This window comes from Ammospiza caudacuta, chromosome 5, assembly GCF_027887145.1.
Source record: "Ammospiza caudacuta isolate bAmmCau1 chromosome 5, bAmmCau1.pri, whole genome shotgun sequence".
Taxonomy (NCBI): Eukaryota; Metazoa; Chordata; class Aves; order Passeriformes; family Passerellidae; genus Ammospiza; species Ammospiza caudacuta.
In genome coordinates this window covers 5,122,070-5,148,563 of record NC_080597.1, presented here as the reverse complement: position 1 = coordinate 5,148,563, position 26,494 = coordinate 5,122,070, and the positions used below count along the sequence as shown (strand labels likewise).

Sequence of the window (26,494 nt, the reverse complement as noted above, 5' to 3'; positions counted from 1 at the left end):
GCCTGGGCTGGCATGTCAGTCCTACTTTAGGAGACAGACTATCTCAAACAATAAAACCCATCCTTTAGCTCTTCTCATAAGACTGTTTCATATTGCTGGGTTGGTTTATTGCCTTCAGGAGTTATTTATTGGCCTTCATCAGGACATGCTGCTTCTAGACCTTCCAAAGTCTTTGAGCACTTGCAGCTTCTTCCAAATGGAATTTGACAGCAAAGTTCTCATGGAATGCCCTTTGTGATAAAAGATCTGTTCACCCATCACATTCATTTTTCAGTCTTTCTGGTAAAACTTGTGCTTATTTTGTTTCTCTTTGCTGAGAACAAGTCTGGTTTCTGGCTGCAGGGCAGTAATTGTTAACTGACTGCTGTGAGCTTACTGCTCATGAGAAAAAGGGCCTGACTCCTCATGGGGTATTTCTGTGTCACAAAATACCTGTGGGAAGGTCAGGAATGTTTATCTGATTTTCTAGGTGGACAGTAAAATTTATAAGAGAGCTTTCAGCTATTCTGCCACCATTTTCATGCATTTATATCAAGCGGCCTTAGTCATTATTGTTCAGAGACATTACTCACCCTTCCTTCAAAGGCACTTAAGAGCAATCCAGGCCAAAAATTACATCAGGATCAGCTAGTTGAATCATCCAGTTTCAGCATGCTTTACTGGTATAGTTTCCCCAGGCCTTCTCAGCATATTGCCTAGAAATATTCTCTTTGCTATGTCTAAGAGATGTTTCATATTAAATGCTTCCATCTTGCCTTTGTCATGCTTCTTTCCCAGTCTTTGGAGGACCTGGGACCAGAAATTGCACTTCAAGCCTCCCCTGTTGCTGAGAGCCTGTGTATTTCAATCACTTTACAGTAAATGAAATAGAGGGAGATGTAAGATGACTGTGCCACCAAGTGCCAGCACCTTCAGCACCTGAAGGGGGTCTGCAGGAAGGCTGGAAAGGGTCTTTTTGCAAGGGCATGTAGTGATAGGACAAGGGGAATGGCCTCAAACTGAAAGAGGGCTGGTTTAGATTAGAAAATAATTCTTTACTGTGAGAGTGGTGAGGTCCTGGCGCAGGCTGCCCACAGAAGCTGTGGGTGTCACATCCCTGGAAGGGCTCAAGGCCAGGCAGGAATGGGCTTTGAGCAACCTGGGATAGTGGAAAGTGTCCCAGACCACAGCAGGGATTGGAGCTGGATGGATCTTTAAGGTCCCTTCCAGCCCAAACCATCCCATGAGTCCATGTAGATGGGCATGGAGGCACTCGCAGGGCTCTTTGGAAAATACAATTCTGGTGAAATGAACTGGATTGCAAAATCTGGAAATGGAAATTCTCCAGTCACAGATATGATACAGTCTTTTCTAATCGTATCTTCCAGACATTATCAATTATCATTAGGTGTGCAGAGCATTAAAAAGAGATTCTGTATTTCCAGCCTCCATAAATGTTAATAGATTTGTCAAATAGTGGCCTGGGGACTTTGGTTCAGGCAGTGGGGTTTTTTGGGGTTTTTTCCTCTGATTAAGGTATTTGTTCCCCAGAAGGACAGGTGAGACCTGTAATTTGCTTTAGGATCTACAGGATCTGAAACCATAATCAGAAAGTGTCCACTTCAAAGTGGTCAGTAATGAGGTACCTCAGTTTTCTTCCAGCAACATAGAAATAAACATCTGAGGTCTTTTTCCAGATCACAGAGCCATTCACATCCTCCAGCTCTTTTGTTTCTGTCAAGGAGAGTGTTCAGGATGGCCAAGCAAGCCCTCAGACCTCAAGGGACACCTGTCTGCTTTCACAGGTCCCCTCATTGTGGGAGAGAGCATGAAACAAGTGAGGGAGGATAAAGGGAAACATCAACATTTTTGAGTGTCCATCTTGGGCTATAAGTTGGTCTTGTTTTCTTATGGAATAAGCAAAGAGTCATGAGGCTCCTTCAGAACTCACCAGAACACTCTGGAGGGATGAAATGCTCCTCTTTTCTTTGCCTGTCTTAGGAAAGATTTGAGGGAGTAGAAGGGAGCCTTGTTTAATTCCCTGCAGCAGTGACTCATTACAGTGACTGGTAGGTGAACTGCAGGGACTCTGTCTCAGAATTAATCCATCAGTGGATGAGAGTTGATAGATAGTATGCAAATAGATGCTGTTTTCCTGCAGCCTGTCAGGAACTCCAAGCAGCTGCATCCTCCACTTGATTCCTTCTCTATTAACATTCTGCTAATTTCCCTGATTGCTGTTATGGCTAAATGGTATCTCAGCACAACAGAATTTGCATCTGACACACATCTCTGGTCCGTGTCAGGAGCTATTGTAGCTTTGTAAGATTGTCCAGGACACACATGAATCCCCCAAATCCGCTGTGAGAGCATGTGCCAAGAGCTGTGGAACTGTGTAAATGTCCTTTGACTCAATCCTGTCCCTTTTGCAAAAGTACTTTCAGGGAAAACTTCTTTTAATGAAGTCTAAGAACTGACTCTCACAGCTCTAAAAAGCCTGCAGCATTTTCAAAAACGAGTCCTTGTATTAACTAAATATCAGCCAGACTAGCAGTTCATCTCATTTTACAAATCCCCAGCAAAGTCTGCTTTGCCCTTTACAATCAGAAGGAAATTTTCACTAAGATATCCCACTGAGTATCAGGGTATCAGCCCCTTTCTCTCCTTTCTATGTACTCTCTTCAGCTGATTTAGACTTGATGCTTCCTTTTGTTGTTTTAGCATGCAGGCTTATTTCAGAGAAGTAGTAGCAAGGTCATCCTGCAGTTTGCCCTCTTTTTAAGCTGTGCAGTTATCTCTGTGTCTCACTTTCTCCTCCTTGATGCTTCATTCCTGTATTCATAAATACAAACCTGCGTGCATGTCCTTCCCTTTTTTCCTTCTGTAGCATCACCTTCCACTGGGGACCATCCCACCTACACTCAGATCCCACCCAGTGAACAGCCTTGACATTGCTGTGCTCTTCATCTTTAGAGACTTTTTTCTCAGAAAGGTTTGTTAAATTTTGCCAGCCACCTCAGAAGAGGCAGAAATGAAAACCTGTGACTAAGCAGATAAAAACTGCACGTAAACTAACACAAAGTGACCCTGCAGGTCCCACAGGGCTCGATGCTCAAAATCCAGCCAGTACCCCAACTCAGCACCCTACCCCTGAGGACTTCTATGCTTCACTGGGGATGCACAGAATTCCAGCTGTCACATATTCTTGTTATGGGCTCCAGGTGACTCTGAGCTTCAGATAGACCCCCTTGGGCAATTTTCCCTCTTGTTGTTATTGAGGCTTCTTAGATGTCCTATTTAGGATCTCTTATTCAGAAAAAGTAGAAGAAATGGTGTCCAGAGATGTCAATGCCTCCATTAGGACCTAAATAAAACCTAGTTTCTTTAACAGCTAATCTCAGCAACTAGGAAACCTAAAAATGATTGGCATGCTCATTTTGAAATGTCTGCTCCTCTCACACAAATGAGATTCCATTCCAGTCAGCTACTGCATATTTATGCTCAGCCTTTCATGAATTTATTGATCATGTGGTGATACACTATCATTTGCTACCTTTGGGGGGGAAAAAAATGGGGAAAAAAATGTGCTCTACTGGTGGGGCTATTTCATGCTTCCTGAATACTCAATCCAATCCTCCTGGTCTCTCTCTGTCCTCTTTTCTCCCCAAAAGCTTGGACGGATCTCCAAAGTCATCCCACAAGAGAGGGTGACTGCCATTCCCCAGTAAACCCCTGAGGATGCCATTATGTGGCATGCAATAATAGCTAAATCAGGGTCAAGCCTCTCCCTTTATGGGTAAAATATGGTATTACACTCTAAATTCCTGTGCTGCAAAAACAAACAGTGCCATCAATTCATTTCCAGTCAGACCTCCACCCTCTTGGGAAAAGTATGCAGAACTTTCTGGTGGGAAAAAATATTTTGGAAATACAACCTCTTTATTAGAATGAAAGCTCCTCCCTCATTCAGTTCATCTTTCATGAGCCACCCTGGTACACTCCAGTGGGGAATGTGGCTTGAAGAGGTGCTTTGAGGTCACAAGAGGCAAGTCCTGGAGGGGTGTAGCTCACTCTCATTGCACACTCATAACTGGTGACCAGGTTATGAGGTCTGATCCAAAGCAAAGTCCCAGGGGCCATTTGTAGGTAAATGTCTCCAGGGAGGGTGGGTGGCTTTTCAAGGGAGGATTCCATCACCTTGCACCCCAATGAAGCATCTGTGCTCTCTGTTTCCTTGAGCTCTCTTCCTGTGAATATCTTCCTGTTTTTCACCCTTCTGTTTGAAACACAGAGGGAGCAGGTGAGGAGGAAAGGAAGGTTTTAAAACCCATGTGTTTCATTAATCCAACACTGGCATTTTGGATGTGGGGTTGAGTAAAACTTCATTCATACCCATGGTTCCTCTCTATCACTCATCTGAGAGACACAGGAGGAAGAGAAGAGCTCTCTGTGGTCACCTTACAGCCACACAATAACAGACTGGGATAATGCTCTTCCTGGGATCCCAGAGCAGACCAGCCATGACTTTCAAGCAAGGATCTTGCTGCTGAGACTCAGTAGAGCATCCCAGGAGAAGGAACTTGCAGTGTAAATTTGGAGCAACACTGTTGAAGTCAGCAGAGTGGCTTCAGATACACTGTGGTGTCTCAGAGGTCCAAAGCTGCTATTTTTGATGGCAATGAAAAAGGGACCTTTCCTTTCCAGGCTTCAATCCCTCCTGAGATGTGCCAGCTCTGTCAGTGCAGTGTCATTGCTTCCAGTGAGGTTGTATTACTCCTACTGGGAGCAATAAATCACTGAGTGGCTTTGGTGGTCATCTGAGGACAGGGTTTGATGCTACTTTGTCACCTGGGTTACATATCAACAGCAAATGCTGTTTTACCAGAGCAATGATTATTGGGCTCTATGTAAGAAGTTGCTCAGAAAAAAGAAATTGTAAATTTGTTTACACGAAAAACATTCTTTGCAGTATGATGCCAATCATAGTAAAAATACCAAATGTCTGTCACTAGAGATTTGAAAATTATTAAAAGTCATCATCTAAACAACACTTTTTGGATCTTTACCCTTGCAGCTGCCCAAAATCAAACTCTTGAGTTTTTTGGAAGTAGTTTTGATTCCTGCTGAAATTCTTACTAATTCCTAAACTGTGCGATTTGAGAGGAAATAGAAGAGAACCATGCTGTTGAACATTCGTATTCATTTGGCATGTGGGCAGTGCCATTGCCTTCTGCAGGACTATGCCCATGGACAGGGGCAGGAGGATTGGGTCTGTTGTCTTCTACTCTGCTTTGATGCTGCAAGTGCACTGTCTGCCAAGGTCGCATCAGGCTGCAAAGGCACTTTGTGTAACTCTGTATGAGCTGTGTCTACCCTTTATTTATTCAAAATGCGTTTGCCTCTACAATTTAATCTGCTGTTCTCTCCCTCCCCTTCCTCTTGGTGAAGTCTAATTACAGTTTTATTCCAGGTCCATCTGGTTGTTAATGATGCTGGACATCACCGCTGAATCCATTCTAATATTTGTTGTGTATTTCTAGGCTGGACGCTGAATAATAATATTCTCTGAATTTGCTTTTGCTCCTGTTTGCTTCCTCCCTGTTGTAGCTAATTGTGTAGTAATGTGTAGCCATGGGATGGTTGCTCCTTCCAGTGTAGATCTGCTAAGAGAGTTGCCTATTTCAGGCTGCAGAATGAAAGTGTTTTATTCTGGTTTTGAGGAGAAGATTTTAAAGTCACTGTACCAGCTCCCTTCACTGGCTCTGGCGTGGAACCAGCTGGGCAGTGCCTTTTTCTGCTTCGTATTTTCTTTTTTTTTTCCTGTCCAAAGAGTAATGTTGTTCATAAATGTGAGTCTCAAAGTCTCATGGAGGCAGTGTTTCAGCAGATAGAAAGACACTTTTTGCCAGTGCCTGCTCCTCGTGATGGTTGAACCCACAGTAATCTGAGGTTCCCAAGCCTGACTTTGTACAGTGCCAGTACTGGGATAAGTTTTTTTTCTTTCTTGTCTTTAATTATTTTTTTTCTTTTCTCCTTTTTTCTTTCTGCAACGCTGCCTGGGAACACAGGCTCACACTTTACCCATGACCTGACTCTTGGACTAAGAATAGCAGTCGCAGTGCAGCTCGGGTTCAGTCTCACAGGAGACAAGCTGCAGCTGGGAACCAGGGAGGTCAGGTTAGCCCATGCTCACTGAACCAAACACATGAAAGGAGCATGGAGGATTTTGAATGTTTGCCTCCTTTGAAGGCTGCAGAACAAGGGCAGGAGATTGGCGCAGGTGCTCAGTGAGCCAGGATGAATTTTCTTTGCTTGTGACATTGACTTGTAGAGGAAGTTTACGTAGGGGTTCATCTCCTAGGCTGAAGAGAACCTTCTCCAAAAGGGTACTGTGTCCTTGCAGCCTATCCATCAAAAAATTATTCAGGATAAGGCCGTAAGCAGTGCTGATTAGCATTTCCTGAGCTCTGCTTAGGACAGTGAGATGTTGGCGCAGCCCCTGAAGTGACCAGCCATCGTTTGTCCTGGACAGCCAAGGTGACAGTGCTGCTGTGGCACTGTCCTTAGCAGGAGTGAGCAGCAGGTCTGACTCTGAGCAATGCTAAAGACAACTTTGCTCTGTTCTTCCCCTTCCTGCTGGGACATGCCAGGCTACATTCACAGCTCCATTTTGTGGTGCAGGAATGCTTTCAGTGACAGAGATACCAGTCCTGCTCTGTATCATTGAGACAGGACCTAGAGCATTACTGAAAGAAACTGTAATGACTGAAATAATACTGACTGGGGCTGGGTATAGAGAGAGGTGAGGTTTAGATAGCACAGCCCCAGCTTGACTGTGTCCTCTCCTCCATGGCACAGCAGCCAGCTATTCCCTGTGCCAGCACAGAGCTGGAACATGGACTGAGGGATTGATAGTGACAGTGGGGAGCCATTTATTGAAGAAACCACGTTACACTATTCCTGTACTCTCCCCACTAAGTCAAATGGGAATGGTGCTGCATTGCCAGGAATGGAGGAACTGGTCCTGCAAGCCCCATTCCTGCCAGCAGCCATGCTCAAAATGATCTGTGTGACTTCCCTTCATCCCTTGTCTCAGAGTTGGAGGGGAGGGGTGGCTTCTCTGGAATCCCATGAGCTGGAGAGGGGCTGCTCACACGAGGCAGGGAACCCAGGCCTAGGCTACAGCTTGAGACACAACAAGTAGACTTAAGAGGAAAACCCCTTGAGGTGTCAGGGCAGAAATTCTAATGGTAATTTTGAACTGTTTTTGTCTGTCTAACATTCCTTTTTAATCCCCATCCTGCCTGCCCCTTCCTTATGTAGGGTTACTTTAGTGATCCTTGGAATGTTTTTGACTTCCTCATCGTAATTGGCAGCATTATAGACGTCATTCTCAGTGAAACTAATGTGAGTATTACTCTACCCTCCCCAGGATACCACCACCTCCTCCTCCTCTGCTGTTCCTTCTCTCTTTCTCTCTTTTTTTCTCTCTCTTTTTGTTTTCTGGTTTTTTTCCCTCTAGTCATGCTTTTATTGAACTTGCCGTCGTCCTTCTCCTTCTCCCAGGGAAAAAAAAAGGAGGGGGGGAAATGCCTCCTTCTTTTTCACTTGTCATAGCTGGCCCCAAGGCTGTGACTGGTGAAAGCGCACAGAGTTTGGGGTGTGTGTGCTTTTTTTCCCTCCAAAAGGTAGACATGCTTGAGTGTAACTTTCTGACTAACCAGGCTTTTGTTGATACCCTCCATCATGTGAAACGTTACAGAGGTTTGAGCAACCAATACTGTAGAGTGGTAAGAGACTATTTAATATGCCCACATAACCTCTTTCTTTTCTTATTTTTTTCCTCTTCTCTCCCTCTTTCATGCTTTTGTTTCGTTTTTATTTTCATTTTATTTTATTTTACTTTTTTACTTTTTTTCCCCTCTTTTCTCCCTTTCCCTCTTTCTCTCCCTCCTCTCTCTCTCTCATTCTTTCTTCCTCCTCCTTCTTTCCTCTCTCTTTCTCTCTCATTCTTTCTTCCTCTCCTTCTTTCCTCTTTCTCTCTCTCTCTCCTTGGCTTCTCTGCCACATGCAGCACTATTTCTGTGATGCATGGAATACATTTGACGCCTTGATTGTTGTGGGTAGCATTGTTGATATAGCAATCACCGAGGTGAACGTAAGTAGCTGGCGTCTGTCCATGATCGTGCCTGCTCTAACATTCGTCTTTCCCGGGTTCTTTTATTTTTTTCCCTCTTCCTCCTTTCTTTTTTTTTTCAGAATTTTTTTGTTTAGTTTCAAAGCTCTTTTTTCTTTCATTTTCTTTTTTTTTTTTTTTTTTTTTTTTTTTGCATTTTATTTGGTTTGGTTTTCTTTTGTTTTAAATTTTTTTTTTTGGAACGACTTAAAGGCCTTTTTGACTGTTGCATCATTTTCTTCCCTCCATAATCCGCCTGGCATGAATTAAACTGTATAGCAGGAAAAGTGATGGGAAACGTGGAGTGTAAGTGGAAAAGCTCTTTGTGCCATGGGAAGCTGCTCGAACAGGACTTTGGTCTGCCCAGTGTTATGCTGTGCTTCCCATGGCAGCTCAGTACTCTCCACCCCACAGAGAGATAAAGGTCAGTTCTTTCGAGGTGGAACTGAGGGAACCAAAACAGGAATCCTCCCTGTGCCTCCCCACTCAGGCTCCCTCCAAAAGAAATAAAGACCAAATTGTGTCTCTGTTTAGAGGAATCTGCTCCTAATGTTCTGTTTCAAATGTGAATATAATAACAAACAAAGGTAGATGACATAAAAAAATAAAGCAGAAATCCCAAAGGAAAACAAAGCACCAGAGTTCCAACCCTTTTTATTTTTGTTTGCAACCTGATTTGCTCCATCTCTCAAATTGCACCAGCCCAATTGGCACTGATTGGCCCCACTCGTGCCCATCTCAGCAGACAGGTGAAGGACTGAGTGAGCCACGGAGACTGAAATGAGCATCTGGTGTGCAGGAAATAAATCACACCAGGCAATCCTTTTCCTATGTCTCTTTTTTGGAGGTAGATGGATATAGAATTATAGGATAAATAGACAAAGGACAGGCAGGAAACACACAGATTTCCAAAAGAGAGGCTGTGATGGAGTTATGAGCATGGACAAAATTACACTGAAAAATGCAGCTTATAAAGGCCAGGAAAATAGAAAAATTGAAAGAAAATTGCTGTAAATATCTTAAAGAACAGCAAATCACTTGTGAATTTTCAAAATTCTGTGGCTCTTGAATAAACATTCCATCTTGGAATTGTGTACTGTAAAGGCAACCAATTGCAAGCAGAGAAGTGACAGCATAGTTTTCACTCATTGCTGTGTTTAGAGAAAAATAATCAGGCAGCATTTTGAAAAATAAAAGTGCCTCACTTGGAACTTTCCAAACAAAATATTTTCATATGTTAGTTCTAGCTTAATTTCTTTTCAACTTTTTTCTTTTTTTCCTTTTATTCTATAATTCCAAAACAAGAATATTTATTCAAGCTGTAACATTTTGATTTTGAATGAATAATTTTTTTTAACTAGTTTATTTTCCTTGTCTTTTGAAAGAATGGAAAATAGCTTTTAACTAGAAAGGAAATTTTATTCTGCATCTCTTAAATGTCCTGATTTCTGGACACAAAAAGTTGCTTACAACATTTCCCACAGAATGTTGTAAACAATTTTGGTTACCCTTTTACTGGGTAGATATCAGTATTAGTCTGACTTTGTAGAGGGATGTTACAATGAGGCTGAAGTTGTTAATTTTTAAAAGTGAGATTAAAACCTTTTCTCTGCCATACTTGTCACAAGCAAACTAAGTAGGGAACCTGGCAATAGCCTTCAGATTGTGGAAAAGTTCAATTCTCATCCTTAGAGGGAGAACTGTATATGGCACTGTAGGGAATAAGCACAGTTAACTGGAAATTAATCATGTTAAACATCAATAAGACTTCCCTGACTGATGTACTTCAATCCATACAAAAATCTTCTAAGCAGAAAGGAAGGAAATCCTTTTGTTTTGGTACATAAATAGTCAGAAATCCTAGACTGCAGAAAAATCCAACGGGTCCTTTTGAAGAAATTCAGATTCATCTCCTCATTAGCTGCCATTGTCTGAGAGGAAGAGAGTCACAGCCAGGTGACCTCTTGCTGTTAGTGGTGAGGGATGCTCCCCTCCCAGGCACCCTGGACACATCTGTGACAGGGAAATAAATTGCTATTTGGAGGTGCCCACTGGTGACTGGTGAGTGTCTAGCTTTGTTAGGTTTGTCTAGACACCTGGCTCCCAGACATCAAATTTAAGCAGTATAAATCACATTCATCCTCAGCATCTTGCTGAGACAGACATGCTGCTGATGCTTGTTGTGATCTTCAGTCTCCAGGGCTGTCCGTGCTGCTGTGCTTAATTGCCAGCCACAAGGCTCGTCTCAATTCAAGTTCGTGTCAGGCGAGGCCCAGAATCCAGTTTTCAGTTACAGAAGCCTACAAAAAATGAGGGCATGCCTCTGTCCAAACAACCTGCAGCTGTCTCAGGTGAGGAGGCAGCAGGGTTGGCCCTCACTCTTTTAGTAAGGGCTGTGAAGAGCATTGTGTGATGGTCCCTCTGTTTCCTCTAAAGAATCCTTTCCTTCTATACAGTTTTACAGATCTCTGCACACATCTTTTTGTTACCTGGCATGTTTAAATCTTCTCTTTTTTATCTAGGCAACTCCTTTGCTACTAGTTTCTAATGTTTGTTACTAAAAACTTGCACAACCTTTTGATGCACTGATAAATAAGCGGCAGCTGTGGATTGAGTTTGTTCTGAAATGTTCTGAAATCCCTTTGCACTTTATAACCCTTATTGAATAAGAGAATGTTTTGTATGTTGGTTTGTCCTGTCAGATTCCCTCCCTGCTAGCAGCACTTGATATGTTACAGCTGTAGAAAATGGGCTTTGGAAGTAGCAGCCCATCTTGGACGGCCGGTTGTCATCTTGCCAAGCAGTGTGAGGCAGTTTATCAGACACACTTCTCCCCTCTCCTCGGGGGCTCGTTGCTTCCTTGCTGTCTGTGGGCTTGAGCAAGCCCTGCCCTGTGTTTCTGTACACTGTCTTGTCTTGTTCCGAGAGACCTGGGGTCTGAAAAAGACAGAAACCATAAACCCTAAAAGGCCAACCAGCTCCACTGATAGGAGATGTTTAGATTGGTCAGGTGCAGGTAAAATATTTCTGCTGAACTCCTTAGAAGATGAAAAGTGCTTGTGGATGTTGGAAGGTGCTGCTCTTGGAATGAAGGGTCAGTTCTCATTGTGGTCAGTCAGAAGGGAAGATGGACACTCCTGGCACAGGTCAGTTTGACCTGCAGCCTTTGGCATAAGCCTGAAATGTGTGAGGTTCAGCACACGTTTGCACTCAGGGGAAGCAAACCCAGCAGGCACAGAGCTGTAGTTGTGAGGAGAGCCCTGACTGACTGACAGCCTCCACAGTGTGTGTGTAGTTATGTGCTTGCTCTTGTTTGTGCAGTTCCCCATGTTCTGGTTTGTCTTTCATTTTTTATTTTGGCGTATGTTTTTGTTTCTTGGAAAAGGAATTTCCCAGACCAAAACCTTCCTTAAGATATATGTGAGTGTGCATGGGTGGGTGTTTGTGTGTGCACTCCATTACTGGTGCTCCATGTCCCTAAGTGTGTTTGGATGCCTGTATGGGCTACAAATCCCCACAGGAGAATGTCCAGACATAAATCCATGTGTGGGGGGAAAAAAAGTGCAAATGCAAGCACAAGAATTTCACGTGTATTTGGTGTTGGTGGATTCGGGGGTTGCTGTGTGTGTAACTGAGCTCGTGTGACTGTCTCACTGTGAGAGCTGGTAATGGATGAGTGTGCCTGGGAATTCCCTGAATGCAGGAATGCTCCCCTGCATGCCCATGGGTGAGTGTGCACCTGCATGCCCAGCTCAGCACTTCATTAGCGTGGCTGTGCATTCCAAAAGAGTGGGAAGCCATGGGGTTGCAGGGTAGGCCCCACCCTGAGCATTTCTGAGTCCTTCAGGAAGCCTTCACGTAAAACACCTCCATGGTGGGGATTATGTCAAGCAAAAAGCCCAATCATGTCAAGCAATAAGTCCATCTTGCTTCCTGCATCCTGGGAACATCTCCCAAGCCCTCCCAAGGAGCTCCACAGACACCCAGAGGCATCTGACACAACTGAGGAAGTGCAAAGGACACAGAGAAGGTTAAAATCTGGTGGGTTTAAAAACTTCAGGGTGGCACAGTTTCTCCCACATTCACCTTTAATTGCATCACTCTGAAGCTGCATTTTTGGAGCTTTCCTCTCAGTGACTGCTGTACAACTAACTTTCTAGCCACAAAATTAAGATTTTTTTTTAATATTTTTTTCCCCAAAAGGTTTTTTAAATATTCATTTTTGGGGCACTCTTGTGCCACTTCTTAAGTAACTAAAGAGGGAAGAAATGACTTTTTAATCTTTTGCTTAAAAAAGAACTTCCAACCACCTCTACCATGTGTCAGCTGTCTTCAAGACAAAGAATGACTTTTGGGGAGTAAGATGAAAAATGGTATTATCTATGAAGCCTGGGATGTAGGGCCTGTGGGTTATACTCCTTGGACTTTTATTAGATCCCTGTACCTCAGTCTTCCCAACAGTGGAGACTGCTATCATTCCTTATGTTAAAAAAGTATTGTTATTTGAGTTTGAAAAACCCCTTTAGAAGAAAATGTTGAGGTGGTAAAAATTATTACTGTCTATTATAATTGGAAATAAATCTGATAGGAGTTGAACAAAACCCAGCAGGTCGGGACTGTATCATCCCAGAAGTAGCTCCAAGCACAGAGTAGCACTTCCTTCCTTTCCACGTCAGCAGACACTGCCCGGAGTTGAGTGCTGTAAAGGTGACTAACAGCCTGCTGTCCCTTCCTCCTCCAGGCTAAGAAAGTTTCTCATTATTGTTTGTTGCTCTGTATCATGGAAAAATCAAGTTCCATTTATGCTGTGCCACAGTGCCCAAAGTAATGAAAGAAACACAGACCCTGAGTCACTGGGAAAGGTGTTCATGTGACCTCCTTCCCCTTGGTCAGAGAGGAAAACTGACTTTGCCTTGGTCCACAGGGTCCTTTTTCCTTCACCCTTCCCCCTGTCAGTGTCAGACCAAGGGACTGCATGGCTCAGTCCTCATTTGCCACCAAAGCAAGGCTCATATCAGTGCTCACGGAGCTGGAGGAGCCTCTGGGGGTTGTTCATGGCCTGTGAGAGCTCCAGGGGCATGTCCAGGTGGGAGCACCTGTGTCTCCAGAGTGGCACAGTGACAGAGGGGGTGTTGAGTGTTTGATTCCATCTGTCTGTCTGGAAAGGCTGTCAGGGAGGGAGGGTTTGTGCCTGTCTGTGGGCCTGTCTCTGAGGGCTTCTGCTGGTGCCTCTGAGCACGTCTGCATGTGCAGGTGCCTCTGTGTTTGTCAGCTGCGCTTGGGGTGCATGAGGATGACTGAGAAAACCATCTGGAGTGGTGGCCACCCTGCCTGCTCATTCAGTGCCACAGCTGCACAGTGTCTGAGTGTGTCTGTGAACCCTGCAGGAGGCTCAGGGGAGGAGGAGTTACCCACCACAGGTACCCACACAAGGCCATGCAGCAGATGTGATGAGCCAGGGGGTGAGCGTGGTTACAAGATGAGAACTGTCAGGGAGAGGGAACTGGTGACTTGAGGGTTTTTGTGAAAGAATGGAATATTTCTGTGCATAAAATGCACTCCTGTTGCAGTAGCACACATTTCCCTAAGAGTGAACATTGCAAGTGGTTTGAGATGGAAATGGTGGGGTTTTAATAGGAGAGATGACAGGAGGGGCGTGCAGTGTTGTGTGTGGACATCTGGGAGACAAAGGACTTGGGTGCCTCAGGAAGCAGCCCCCCTGTGAAGGTTAGGGAAACACAAACCCCACCTTGGTGTATTACTTCCCTAAAAACTGTTGGTGAGGTCTCTTTTGCCTCAGCCTTATGGGTAATGGCTTGATGTTTGTCCATCAGGTGTTCAGGAGAGCTGAGTACTTTATACCTTGCACTTCTGGAAAGTTTTCCAAGTTCTGTTAAGATGTCAGCAGAGGGTTGCAGCTTGATTGGATCCTGAGTAGTGGCGCAGTAAGGCCAGAGAAATACCAAGGCATTGAGCTCCCAAGACTTGGAGACTTGTGCAGTGATTTCTCATTTAGCCTATTTTATTTCTGATGTTTAAGCCAGGCGCATGAGGCCTTTTTTTACAATCATCTTGCTTTTGGTGTCAAGAGGCTTCATATTATTTGCCACGAGCTCCTGCTCCCATTCTTTAGAATATCTGAAAGCCTATACCTAATCTCCCTTTCACCCTCTCCTGCACTCCTCCCTTTTAACCCACACCCTGCCTCTCTTCCTTCTCATCCTCACTTTCCTCTCCCCTTCTCCAGCCACACTAAACCCCCTGAGTTCATTTTCACTCCCAACCAATGTGTCTGAAGGCAGAGAACCAGGGCTGAGGCCCTGCAGTCCTCGTCCAGGCGGCGCTGCCTGCGCCAGGACTGCAGCGCGGCCCCGCCGCCCTCGTGGGCACACACCCCTCCCTCCAAGGGAGCAAGGATCGCGGGAAGGACGACTTGCACCCAGCCTGCACCTCACTTGGGACTGCCATTCATCTCTGTCGCTGTGCCTGTCTGTCTGTCTTTCTCTGCCTGTCTGGTTCTCTCCGCTTCCACGCCCTTTGCTGCTCAGATTTTGGCCGTCAGCTGCCGCCACCAAATCTTTGCGGTTCCCACAACTCGCAAGCTCGTTTAACCAAACCTTCTGAAAGAGGCAGAAAACATCTCCCCCCACTCTCCTTTCTCCCCCTCTCAAATGCCATCTGGGTAGTAGAGGCCTCCAAATTATGTAGCAAAGGGCTGGAGAAGCACAGTGGCTTCTTTGACATCCTGTGTTGTCACTCCCTTACTGCTGCCATCCCAGAAGTGTCTCCAGTCCTGAGCTCTCCCTGTGTGCGTGTATATGTATGTGTATATGACTTGTTTTCTTTTTGGAAAAACTGCTGCTAAAATTGATGGGGGGGGAGGGTGGATTGAGTTTGCCTTTTTTTTTTTTCTCTTTTTTGTTTTAATCTGGTGGTGTTTTTATCACTGGAATAATTCAGGTAACACATCACGGTGGCCCCAGCTGTAGGAAACCATGTTGAAGCGTGGTTGTGAGCTGTAGCAGTGGCAAGTGCTTTATTTTGCATTTGAAGAACATCAGGAGAGCTGCCCTGGACTATTCCACAGATTAGGCTTAGATCAATTTGAATTTGATCCTTCCCATGCTTAATCAACAATTTTAGTGCTTGTTTTTCACCCTGTATTGGTGAGAAAGAAGTATTGTATGACTATATAACCACAACCATGTTTGAACAGGGTTATTTTTGGTTTTATTTATGTATATACTTGTCAGAATAATGGGGCCTCTTTTTTTTTTTTATTTTAATCTCTTTCCTTTAAAATGTTGGCATTTTGAGTGCATTTCCAGAGTTCATAATGTGATTTGCTCTTTAAAAGAGGTGATTTTGGTAACTGCACAACTTTTTCTGTATGGAAATCTATATGAAATATGGACAATCAGAAATAAGTATGTATTTTCTGCAAAAGAAGGGGACAGTAAATGCAAATTACTCCTTCTTCTGTTTACCAGAGTGTTTGAGCTGTTGCTAGCAATGCTAGCACCATAAGAAGAAGGCAGGTAGTTCCCACTTTGAAAGACTCTTCATACCACCCAATTTTAAGGATGTACCTCAATATTGTGATTTCCACAAAATTGTTATACTTGGCTTCTGACATTATGCCAGGCCCATGGAAAAATCAGAATGTATTTTAATGCAGGGAAGACTTAAGAGTAGCATAAAAATTAATTTGCCTTACTGGAAAAATTTAACCACACACATTCTCGTTAATTAAAATAGGAGAAACCAAAGATAAAGAATCCAGGAGAACAAATTTTTAAAAGCTAAATGTGAAAGCAGCAAAAAGAAAGTTAGACAGCCCTATGACTGTAAGACCTGATGCATAAACCTGTCTGGAGTCCTTCTGAGTGAAAATGTTTTAAATGGTGGCCCACAGCATCTCACTGGCTGCCCTAAGGAGTGAATTGTGCTTTTAATTAGAGCAGGCTTGCACATACCCAAAACCTTGCTGGGTTTTAGGGCCCTTAGAGCAGAAGTTCTCTTTTCTTATGTGACTGTAAATTATTGCTATAATAATAGTAAAAGCTAATAGTTGGAACACAAAGAACCACAGACCTTGTCCTGTGTTGGTTCAATAGTAAAAATAAGTATATGGCATTTACATTTCAGTGTAAAAAGCTCTTTTAAAAGCCTATGTGCAGGTTTTCTGACCAGTATTTAATTTTACTTGTCATTTTTCTATCACAGTACTTTGAAGAAAAAACCCACTACAATATTCTGGCATCAACATCTGTGATATATTACAGTTATATTTCATTTTCCTCTTAATTCCAATGTGTTTTTCCACAAAGCTAGTTAAAACACTCAAATTAAAAAGAGCTACCCCAAGCTGATTATTTTTTTCCATTGGCTTGCTAGCCAGGATAAATCATTCCTTTTGCCTAGCAGAAGTTTCTTTTAACTTTCCCTGAACTCTAATAGAGATTTTATCTTTATATGAATCCACAGGAAAATCGCTTGACTTTTTTCTTGACTCTTGATTCCTTAGATCATCTCTAAATATATTAATGTTAATTAACGATCCCTAAGCACTCTAAGTTAGATGGTCAAAAAGGTGCTTGGGTGAGTTCAAATCCAGCTGGTTCTGCCATCTTAGGCAATTCCCTGAAGCAGTGAAAGATGTTTCTGGCATTTAATTCTCTTTTTTCTCAGACCTACCTTGCTGAGAATGCCTAAGGAATTTTCCAGTGTCGCTGTTCTCCATACACAGGCTGCAGTAACAGAGAGGGCACAAACCCCTGCATTTCACTCAGTTGTGCTGCAAAAGCTCCTGCTCTTCATGCAAATCACAAGAGCTTTTAGAATTGGTGCTACAAGACCTCACTGTGTGCACCATCTTGCACATATATCGAGAAATTCTAACTTATCCCAGGCTGCACTGCCAGTTGCAATGAAAGTAGTGGAGGTGATGGAAGAAGGGAAAACACACACAAGCATTTTTTACTCGTTTTCCTCTTTAACTTGCTCTTCTCCCCCATCTTCTTTTTCCCAGTGATTTTGTCGCAATTTTGCTGAACTCTTGGGCAGCAGACATTTGCAGCAAGGCAGTAGGAAGTTCCCCTCTATCTTATCTAGCAGTAGATTTTCCTCTCTGTCCTCAGCCAGATCCCATCAGTCCAGGGGAAGAGCTGCTCCCCTTTTGTGCAAGGCACTGGGCAGCCTTTCAGCATGGTGATGGTACCAGTCTGCAAACCCAAATGTACAGACCTCCCATCAAATGCACATCCAGTTGTGGGGGCTTTGCTGCTCACCCAGATTTGTAATCAAAGGTAAACACATATAAACTAATTCTACCCTTTCCAATATAGTCAATATAGCACTCTCATTTAGCTCTTGCTTTGCTTCCTCTACATTCTCATGCACCAGCCAGGCAAACACAAGAGGGGTGGTTCTTTTATTATTTCTTCTTAGACATCTGGTTTGTAAATGGCTGTGCTCTTACCTTCACTCTCTGATCTGTTCTTTGAGGAGACTCTCTGGCACAAGATGCCAACAAAACCACTTCAGCTTCATGTATCTCCCCGGGAATCTGCTAAATGGAACCCATTCCCTGCTGCAGCCAGATGACCAAGCTGTGGGGACTGGAATCAGCTCATGGTCAGCTGATTGATGGCCAAAGAATGTGACTTGGCTCTAATTGCTGTTGCAGAGTAATGGGACATCCCAGCTGGTGGCACCCCAGTTGTTCTATCCAGCTCCACTTTGAAGCTCTGAGACACCAGCCAGCAGTGCTGCCTGCTGGGCCTTGTCTGAGGGGCTGGGAGAAAAATCTTCTTCATCCAAAGCCAGACATCATTATATAAGATGAACAGACATGAAGGCAAAGATGCCTCAGCTGTAAAGAAACACTTGTTAATAGAAAAACATCAAAACAAATTGATGTTTAGAGACAGGGAATTTGAGACTCAAGTGTTTGACCATACTTGAACACAGTAAATCACACAGAGTGAGCATTATGTATCATCTAAACAGTCCCTACTCTTGGTATTTTTTACCAAAGAATTCATCAAATCAATAATAATTTATTCTTGGAAAGATGTGTAGAACAAGAAAACGTTGCTAAGTAGCTTTGTAAGATCTATTCCCAGTCTCCATATGACCACTTCTAATGTTTTCTGATAATGCCTGTGATTGGCATTTCAAATCCCAGAATGACACGTACAGACTTTATTGTATCCCATAATATCATACAGAAATCCAATGAGTCTGTAGGCTGGTTTTTTCCTAGGTAATATTCTGCATCAACATTAAATAACTTTCTAATTTAAAAGGCAATGAAAAGACACAGACTGGGAATTAAACACTAGCTGCTGCAAATCTCAGGTGAAAATGGTCCATAACAATCTCTCTGTTTGGGCTGCTGGTATCCCTGGATATCCTCCCTTGAGCAAAGATTAATTGTACAAAACTGACAGGGGATGAGCGTTCACCTACAGTCATCCAGAGCCTCTTGCAATCCACAGACCTATTGCTTTGAAACCAAGGTGGGTTTGGTTTTCTCCTGCATGTGCAGTTTCTTTAAGCACCTTCACCAAAGCACAAGATGGCTCATCCATCTTCACAATGTCCCAAAGCCTCTGGGTTTCCCAAAGGATGGGTCCTGGCAACACTGCATGTGGAATCTGTCAGCTGGTAGCCTACCTGACTCCCTCCCCAGGAAAACCTGCTCCTGCTCCAGTGTCTCCCTGGCTCCAGCAGTCCCCAGAGTTGTACTGAGGAGTGGGGATTTTGCTGCAGACCACAGGGCTCCTTCCAACCTTGGCACCCCCAGTGTAATCAGGACGTGTGCAGTACAACAAAGAAGCTACTGAAGTTTCCTTCTGGACTCATGTGCTTCTGGAACCCTGCCAATTCCAAAGGTCTCCCTCCATCTTTCAGCTTGAGGCTGGCCAGAGAAACCCCAGAAAGACCCAAAGGAGCACCAAGTTTCACTCTGTTCTTCATTTTTCCTTCTTCCTTGTCCTTTTCCCACACCATGAAATCCTATCAGCTAATTCAGAAATAATTAACAAATATCTGCAGAAGTGCTCAAACATCCAGTGCAGAGAAGACAAACACAGCCATGGCAGCAGAAGGACATGCCTCTGGGAGTTTGTTTAATTCCTCATCAATCAGCAAAATCCTCATAAATCACCAGTCTGCAGGGAAGAAGAAGCCTGTAGATGCCTCTCACCCTCTCAGCACCAATGGAGCATTGCAAGGTGTTGGACACAAAGTGGCTCAGGGAGTTCATCTCAGAGAAAAGCTCTGTTGCCATTCTCATTTCCAAGGCAGGCTGTGGGATGCCACAAGAAATGGAAAAATCAGTTCTTACACAGTGCACAACAAAGTCATTTGGACTGGCATGGATGTTTTGAAGAGTCTTTTTCTTCTGTTTTATTTTGACAACAAAATCGGTGTCATGGTCTTAGTAGACAAGAACCTGAGCAGGCCAAGTGTGTCAGAGAACATCTCCCAGCTTGCAGCCCTCCACAGCAGCTGTGCTTTCACAACACTGCTGCAGATAAGTCAAGATGATGGATTTATTTGGGTGTTTGGGATGGGACAACCTGGATTTGAAAATATCTGTTACTTGGAATGAAAACCAGATACAGGCCGTGCTCCTTTTGGAAAACCTGTCCCACAGGTTTCTCTCCCTCTTCCCTCCCAGACAATGAAAACAAAAAAAAAGGGAAGAGAGCAATGAACAATATAATTCAGAACATAAATCTCTCTAAAGAGGTGGAGGAAAAGAAGACTGCCTTTTCCAGCACAGTGATAAATACACTGCTGAGTTTGATGTTTAAAAGCCATGTTAACTTTGCCTCAGGAAATGCAGTGAAGCACACTGGACTGCTCAGGAACAGAAATGAGGACACTGTTGGCATGGATGGTAATAGAAGTGAGGAAAGCTGGAAAGCTGAATTCTCATCTTGCTCTCTCTCTCTCTTGCTCAGTGGCCTGTTCTGATCCCAAGGTCATCCCCCTCGGGCTGCTCTGGGCTGGGACACACTGATCATCTCCTTTGGGAGCCATTGCCCTGTGAATCAAGAACTGGTCAGATGAAAAGCCAAGTTTAATGAAAAAAAAGTTTATCACACATGGCTGCTGGCAGAGGCATTCAAATCAGCAAAACCTCTCTTCTCTTACTCAAACAGAAGATCCTCAGAGTCTCTCCACCTGTAAAACAAAAGGCCCTGCACACATGTAGCCTTTGAACATTTATTTTCATGGTTCAATTCATCTTTAGCGCCTTCTCATCCAGATGTTCTAGGGCTTCTTCTGGCTGCCTGTCCCACAGAACTCAAATGATGAAGTGCAGGCCAGCTGCACCTGCCTCTCTGAGTAGACCAGTGGCTGCACCTGAAGATGAGCATTACATCTCTGATAGTGGTTAGTATCTGCTGCTTTCTCAGGAGCCTCCCAGGCTTGATTACCCTAAGACTTGATTTCCCAAAGCTAATGAGAAGGATTATTAAAACATCCTGAAAATTAAGAATAATTTGCGTATATATACTTTACCAATTGTTCTGCTTTTCTGAAAGTCATGGGGAAAAAATAGAGCTTTTAGTTGTGTGAAAAAGCAGCCCTTTCATTATTTGTCCTCTAATTGTCAATCTAGGGTAATCTGCATAACCAAATAAAAGCAATTGACTTTCCTTATATTTACCTTAAGCACTTGGAGCCATAAGACTTCTGTCTGACAATTTTTGGATATATATAAAATTAATTTATAAGCTATTCAAATTTGTATGATTTGCATATTAGAAGCTAATTAGAAAAGCAAGCTCCAGAATTTCAAAATCTTAGAATACATAGGAAATGAAGGGGAAAAAACTGATAGCTGCAGGACTCATTTGCTTAAGAAGTTACCTTGCCCTTATTAACTGTATTCAAAACAGGCTTTTGTTGCACAGGGATATGGTAATGCTTCCCCTGAGGTCTGAGATCATGTGGAATCAGTGAAGTATAAATGCATATATATTGCATTTGGATGAGCTGACTCTTGGTGTTTCTTGGCCTCCATGAGTTAATGCAGGCAGAAATGTAATGGCAAACCCCATTGCAGATGTTGCATTTTCCCCAGTTGCCCTCCTTGCAACAAATGAAATTTTAACTCCCTGCTGCAGGAGAGCTCAGTCTCCTCTGCAGAGCTGAGTATCAGCATTTTATATTGCACTGGAACACCTTCAGAGCTTTTTCCAGGGAAATCCACAAGGTGTTCACTATTTGCCCCAGTAAAGGCAGCATCACATCCCTCAATTCCCAGTTTTCCTGTAAGATGGTGCCCTTTTCTAATAGGCATTAAATTATCAAAAAACCCTCCAGTCCTTCACCCAGATTACAGCTATAGAGAGGCTCGATTTTTTTGTTTCCAAAAGCCCCTTGTAACATTTTTCTCCGTTTTAAAATAGAAAGAAAATTTAAAGTTGAAAAACTTTCAGTAAAAGATCATTTTTATTGAAATAATCAAGATTCAAGACATATGCTTAAGTAAAGTAAAAGCAGTTTAATCTGGCATTGATTTTTTTTTCTCAGTTATATATGATTTATAATGGAAATGTAAACCAAATTAAAATGTGTGAGGACAAAATGTGAGATTTCAACCTTACATTTCTGAAATGCCTGTTTCAGAATTGGCATGTGTCTACAGAACATTTGACTTTCAGCATCAGCATTCTTCTAACAGAAAATATTTTTGCAGGGGAAAAAAAAAATGAATTTTGGCTAGCTTTGTTCAAAATGTTCCCAGAAATTTTCAAAGACCTCCTTACTTAAAGGAAGATGGCACAGTTTGAGAAGCTTTTCTGATTTGTTCTTGAGGAAAATATTTTGGGGTTTTTTTGGTTTTTTTCTTTTTTTTGGTTGGTTTTTTGTTTTTTTTTTTTTTTTTTCCTGCTAATAATTTGAATTCACTGTAAGGTTGTGGGAATTTACAATTATGCCATCTGCAATCCAGTAGTATTCCCTGTCAGAGAAGTACCAGATACATTTCTGCCTGGCCTCATAATAACCTCAGAGACTTTTGGTGGCTGGTGGGTTATCTCCAGGGCTCTTGTGATTAAAGCCTCAGACAGCAGTGGCAGACAGATGGCTCTGGAAGGGGCTGTGGGGGCTGTGGTAACTCCCCAGTGCCATGGCAGAAGATTACCTGCCAGCAGTCAGGTTGATGTGAAGCCCTGACTTTTTCCAGCTCTCCACAAAGACTTGTGCAACTCAGCCTCCTGAGGTCACTTCAGATTTTTGACACTACAAATACAAGAGTGTCTTCTTTTACCATGTCTCTATGGCACAGATAACTTCTAAACCTCTTTTTTTTCCCCATACTTTGGAAAATTCTTGTTCTTGAAACTCAAAACCTTGGAGATCCCATCTCAGTGTCAGCACATGGGAAGGAAACATCTCCAGAAGAGCAGTGGGGTTTCTCATTGCCAAATGTGTGCTTTTAATTCCCCTCCACATCTTACCTATGGCTTTAATGAGTTAATTTCCTCAAAACATCTCTTGCCACACTTCATCTTGTGTCCAAAGTCACAGATGCAGCATGGCTGAAGTAGGACCCTTGGAGGAGACCTAAAGACCTTGATCTAAAAAAGGCTGATATCCTACAAATGTAAAGGAACTATACAACACTTCAGCCTGCTCAGGAAGCTCTGCAGAGCAGGTTCTCAGAGGCACCTTTCCTGCAGGGAGGAGAAAAAAGCAAGTGAACATGTGTCACCCCCTTCCTCATGGGACAAAGCTGACAGACCAAATATCAAGTTTCCAACAGATATGGCATCTTCGTGGGTAACTTTTCATTCTCGAAATTCAACATCAAGGAAATATCTTAGCAGACATCCATCACCAGCAACCAGCTGCTCTCAGTGGGCTTCTAGAAGCTTCATCCATGAGCCACAGTTTCCTCAGTGGAGAAAGGCCATTACAGATTGCTAGTCACAAAAGGCAGCATAAGCATCTGACCACTCATTCTCCTGAGAAATAAGGAGCTACTCTGTCATATTGTGGTGCCAGTATCTCAAACACACATTTCCTCTCATCTCCTCCAACCTAGGGCTATCAGGCATAACTGGGAGCCTGCAGCTGTACCTCTGCATTGACTGAGACAACTCCAGTGAAGCAATTATAACACTGTGCATTCAGCTGCTCAAATGCTCTCCACAATACAAAGGTTGAATTGTCTCTTGCGAAAAAGAGATTCCTCCCTATGAATGGAAGTGTTGGTAGAAAGTAAAAAGCTATCAGCAAGGAAGTTCTGCTCCTCAAACATCAGGGAAAATATCAGTTTGGACTTCCTAGCAAAGGCTAGATCCACTTCAAGGGAGTTGAACTCATCTTCAGTGTGTCCTGTGGTGTAAAAGAATTGCTGCCATCAGCAATGGGAATGCTGCCTGCCTGTCCTGTCATCAACAGCTCCTGAACAGCTACTGACACTTACCCAGCAGAGAAGGAGCCTCCATGGTTATATGGATTAAACACATACTGTAAAGGCCTAATGAAGCTGCCTTTTAGGCATTTCCAGGGGCTGCTTCTCTGCAAAGCCATTACAGTTGTCAGCGAGCCAGCCAAAAGGAGCTCAAACCTCCCAAATGGTCCTCTGTCTCCAGTGTTCCACAAGGATGAGGTGGGATTAATATCTCTTCTCTGGAATTTCCTACTGAATCTTTCATTTGAATCTGCCTATTAACACACTTTCCTGTTTTCTTCCAAATCTTTATCTATAAGATATTCTAAGCCATGGATATTTCAGGGAACTTTGATACTACTGTGAATATACAAAGCCTTTTTGTTCATATTTTTCCTGCTGTCTTTACAGATCTGAAAAGCCACATCATCCTTTCTCAGAATTTCAGAATGGATTGCATTACAGTATAAATATCCCACTATATTTACTCTGTTACATATTGCTCTTGAAAGATTGAGAATGGTTCCTTAGGAGTGCAAATTTTATCCTCTCCCAGATTCCAAAGCACAACCCATTAGAAACTTTTTCAGACACCAGGTTTGATTTGTGAGACATCATGGAGGTTCAACAGGACCTGGAGGGGTTGTGTTCCTCATGAGCAGTTCCCAGTAAACCTCACTGTCCCCGACCCAGGCAGAGCAGGATTACCAGGAACACAGCTCCCTTATCCAGTGCTGTGGCCTCTGAGATTTTAAGAATCTCTCCACTGAATAAAGCTGGCTTCTTTCCCAGAGACTTCCTTACCTGGGATCCTGACTTCATGATGGGCACAAGCTTTGACTTCCTCTTTTGTGCCTGTAGGGGCTCTAAGAATGCTCACAGGTTTGCAGCAATTTATCTGCCTAAAAAGCTGGTGTTCTAGTACACTCTGAATATGAATGAGATGTATGCAGGCAACAATATTCTGAGGAGGTTTTCAGACATGTTGCAGGGATCACTCAGTCTTTATCCTACTGAATTTTACTTGGGCTTCTAGAACCTTCTCTTTTTCTTGGACTCTTCTGCTTCTTGACATCTCTGTTGCCTTTTCAAATATAGTGGCATAAAAAGAAAGAAAAAAATTACCCAAACAGTTCTCATTGCACTCATCCCCCTGAGTGTCTTTACACAGGTGCATCCTGCCTCAGATATTTCTTTTCCCAGTCAGCCTGCAGGTTCCCTTCTGTATCACTCTAAATATGACCTTGTACTTGTGATTTATCCTTCAGATCCCTTTTCTCTGTGAGAGAAACTGCTCAGAACATCACCTCAGACTGATGTCCCTGCTGTGGCCCTTTCCCATTCAGTATGTTCATGTTACTTATGCCCCAGAGAAGGGCAGGACAGAAGTCTTGTCTTGAAGTTCCTTTGCAGGTTAAACCCCCATGCAGCAGCAGGGAACACAGCCAAGAGTGCTTTCTGCTCAGTGGTGTAGCTTCTCCAAAAGCTCTTCCAGAGACATCAAACAGATGAGGGTTTGTTTTTCCACATTGTTCTGAGATTTGTAGAAATGAAATCCTGTCCACTTCAGATGGGCGACAGACACTGGCTTTAATTACTTGTCACCATGCCTCCATCCCTGGGAACTGATGTGACCACTGCATTCTCAGGTGCCAGTCCTTGCCTAAAATTTGCATTCCACATCACTGGCAAGGCTGAAGATTCTTGGATAATCTAGCAGTAGCTCTCTCAGCTTTAGGGCTCGGAATGGCCACACTGGAAAGTTCCAGTAATGGATTCTCAGATTCCTGTGCTCAGGTCCATGGGGTGCCCCTTTGGCACAGCTTGTAGGACTTGTCTCCCTTCTGAAACCTTTGGGGATATCCAAAAATGTATTCAGGAACCCAAAGGTGGGGGTTGATTTCCCCCTCATGAACTCACACAAGCACAGCAGGAACCTCAGCCCACAGTGCCACAGTTTGTACAAATCCCACCTGCCAGCATCAGCAGAACCTTCCCTGTGCTGCTTTTGAGCCTCTACCACAGGCAGTGATATAATTTGGTTCATTTTTGACCACAACTTAAAACACAGCCCAGTTAGCTCAGGGAATAGAAGAAGAAATGACAGTGAAAGCACAATATCCCACAGCACCTCAAGAGGCTTCTTCAGCCTGTCAGTCACAGATGCACAAACACCATCAGCCAGGAAGGATGGAGAATCCAGAAAATTTTCAGTTATTTTGAAGGACATTTGTACCTTCTACCAGGTAGAAGCAGCAAGCAGCAGAATAAGGGTCCTTCCACTGTGAGAAAAGGTGATTTGCAGAACTAGAAAGAGGAAGGGGGATGGGACTTTGCTGGAAAGATGTTTGCCTAGCAACACAAAATCAAAATCTATGCCTGACCTGTAAGAAATGTCTCTATGGGCACTGCTGCTTCATTTGGTATTCAAGCCAACTTTTGCCTGTATGTGATCTGAAAACACAAGAGCAAACATGTGAAAGAGGAGGATGAAAGCAATGAAAGCTGACACTACCAAACCAATGAGTTAACCCAAATTATTAAATGAGCTGGTGTACCTTGGGTTTTTAATTGTTCTTATCTGCCCATATCACCAAACTAGGCTGTGCATCCAAACTACAGGGGTTTTTTTAGGTAATACAATGCCAGTTTGATTACTGCAGCACGCTTGGAGAGCAGGAGCATGCTGCAGGAGACCTCCATGGCACTAGAGGGGAATTCTGACACTGGCAGAAACACATCAATTCCCACTTTGCTAAAGTAGCAGACTGGTTTGGCACATGGTAGAGGTTAGGCCTGAAGGATTATGTTACTATTGAACTGAAGGACTCCTAATAAAGACAGTTTCATTTAATTTACAATTCTGCTTCTTACACCTAAGGATACTTGCAGCCTTGGGTATATTTTAGAATTGC

General features: G+C 43.3%; 1 protein-coding gene across 2 annotated transcripts in view; it reads left to right on the top strand.

Moving 5' to 3' along the window:
* Nucleotides 1-26,494, top strand: part of CACNA1C (calcium voltage-gated channel subunit alpha1 C) — a 454,710-nt gene that overhangs the window by 390,715 nt on the left and 37,501 nt on the right. Inside the window, exons 31-32 of one of the 2 annotated variants that reach the window (XM_058806025.1) lie at nucleotides 7,303-7,386; nucleotides 8,054-8,137. In XM_058806025.1, the coding sequence (XP_058662008.1) occupies nucleotides 7,303-7,386; nucleotides 8,054-8,137 (168 nt within the window). The remainder of the gene's footprint in view (nucleotides 1-7,302; nucleotides 7,387-8,053; nucleotides 8,138-26,494) is intronic. The other variant, XM_058806026.1, reaches the window with a different exon arrangement.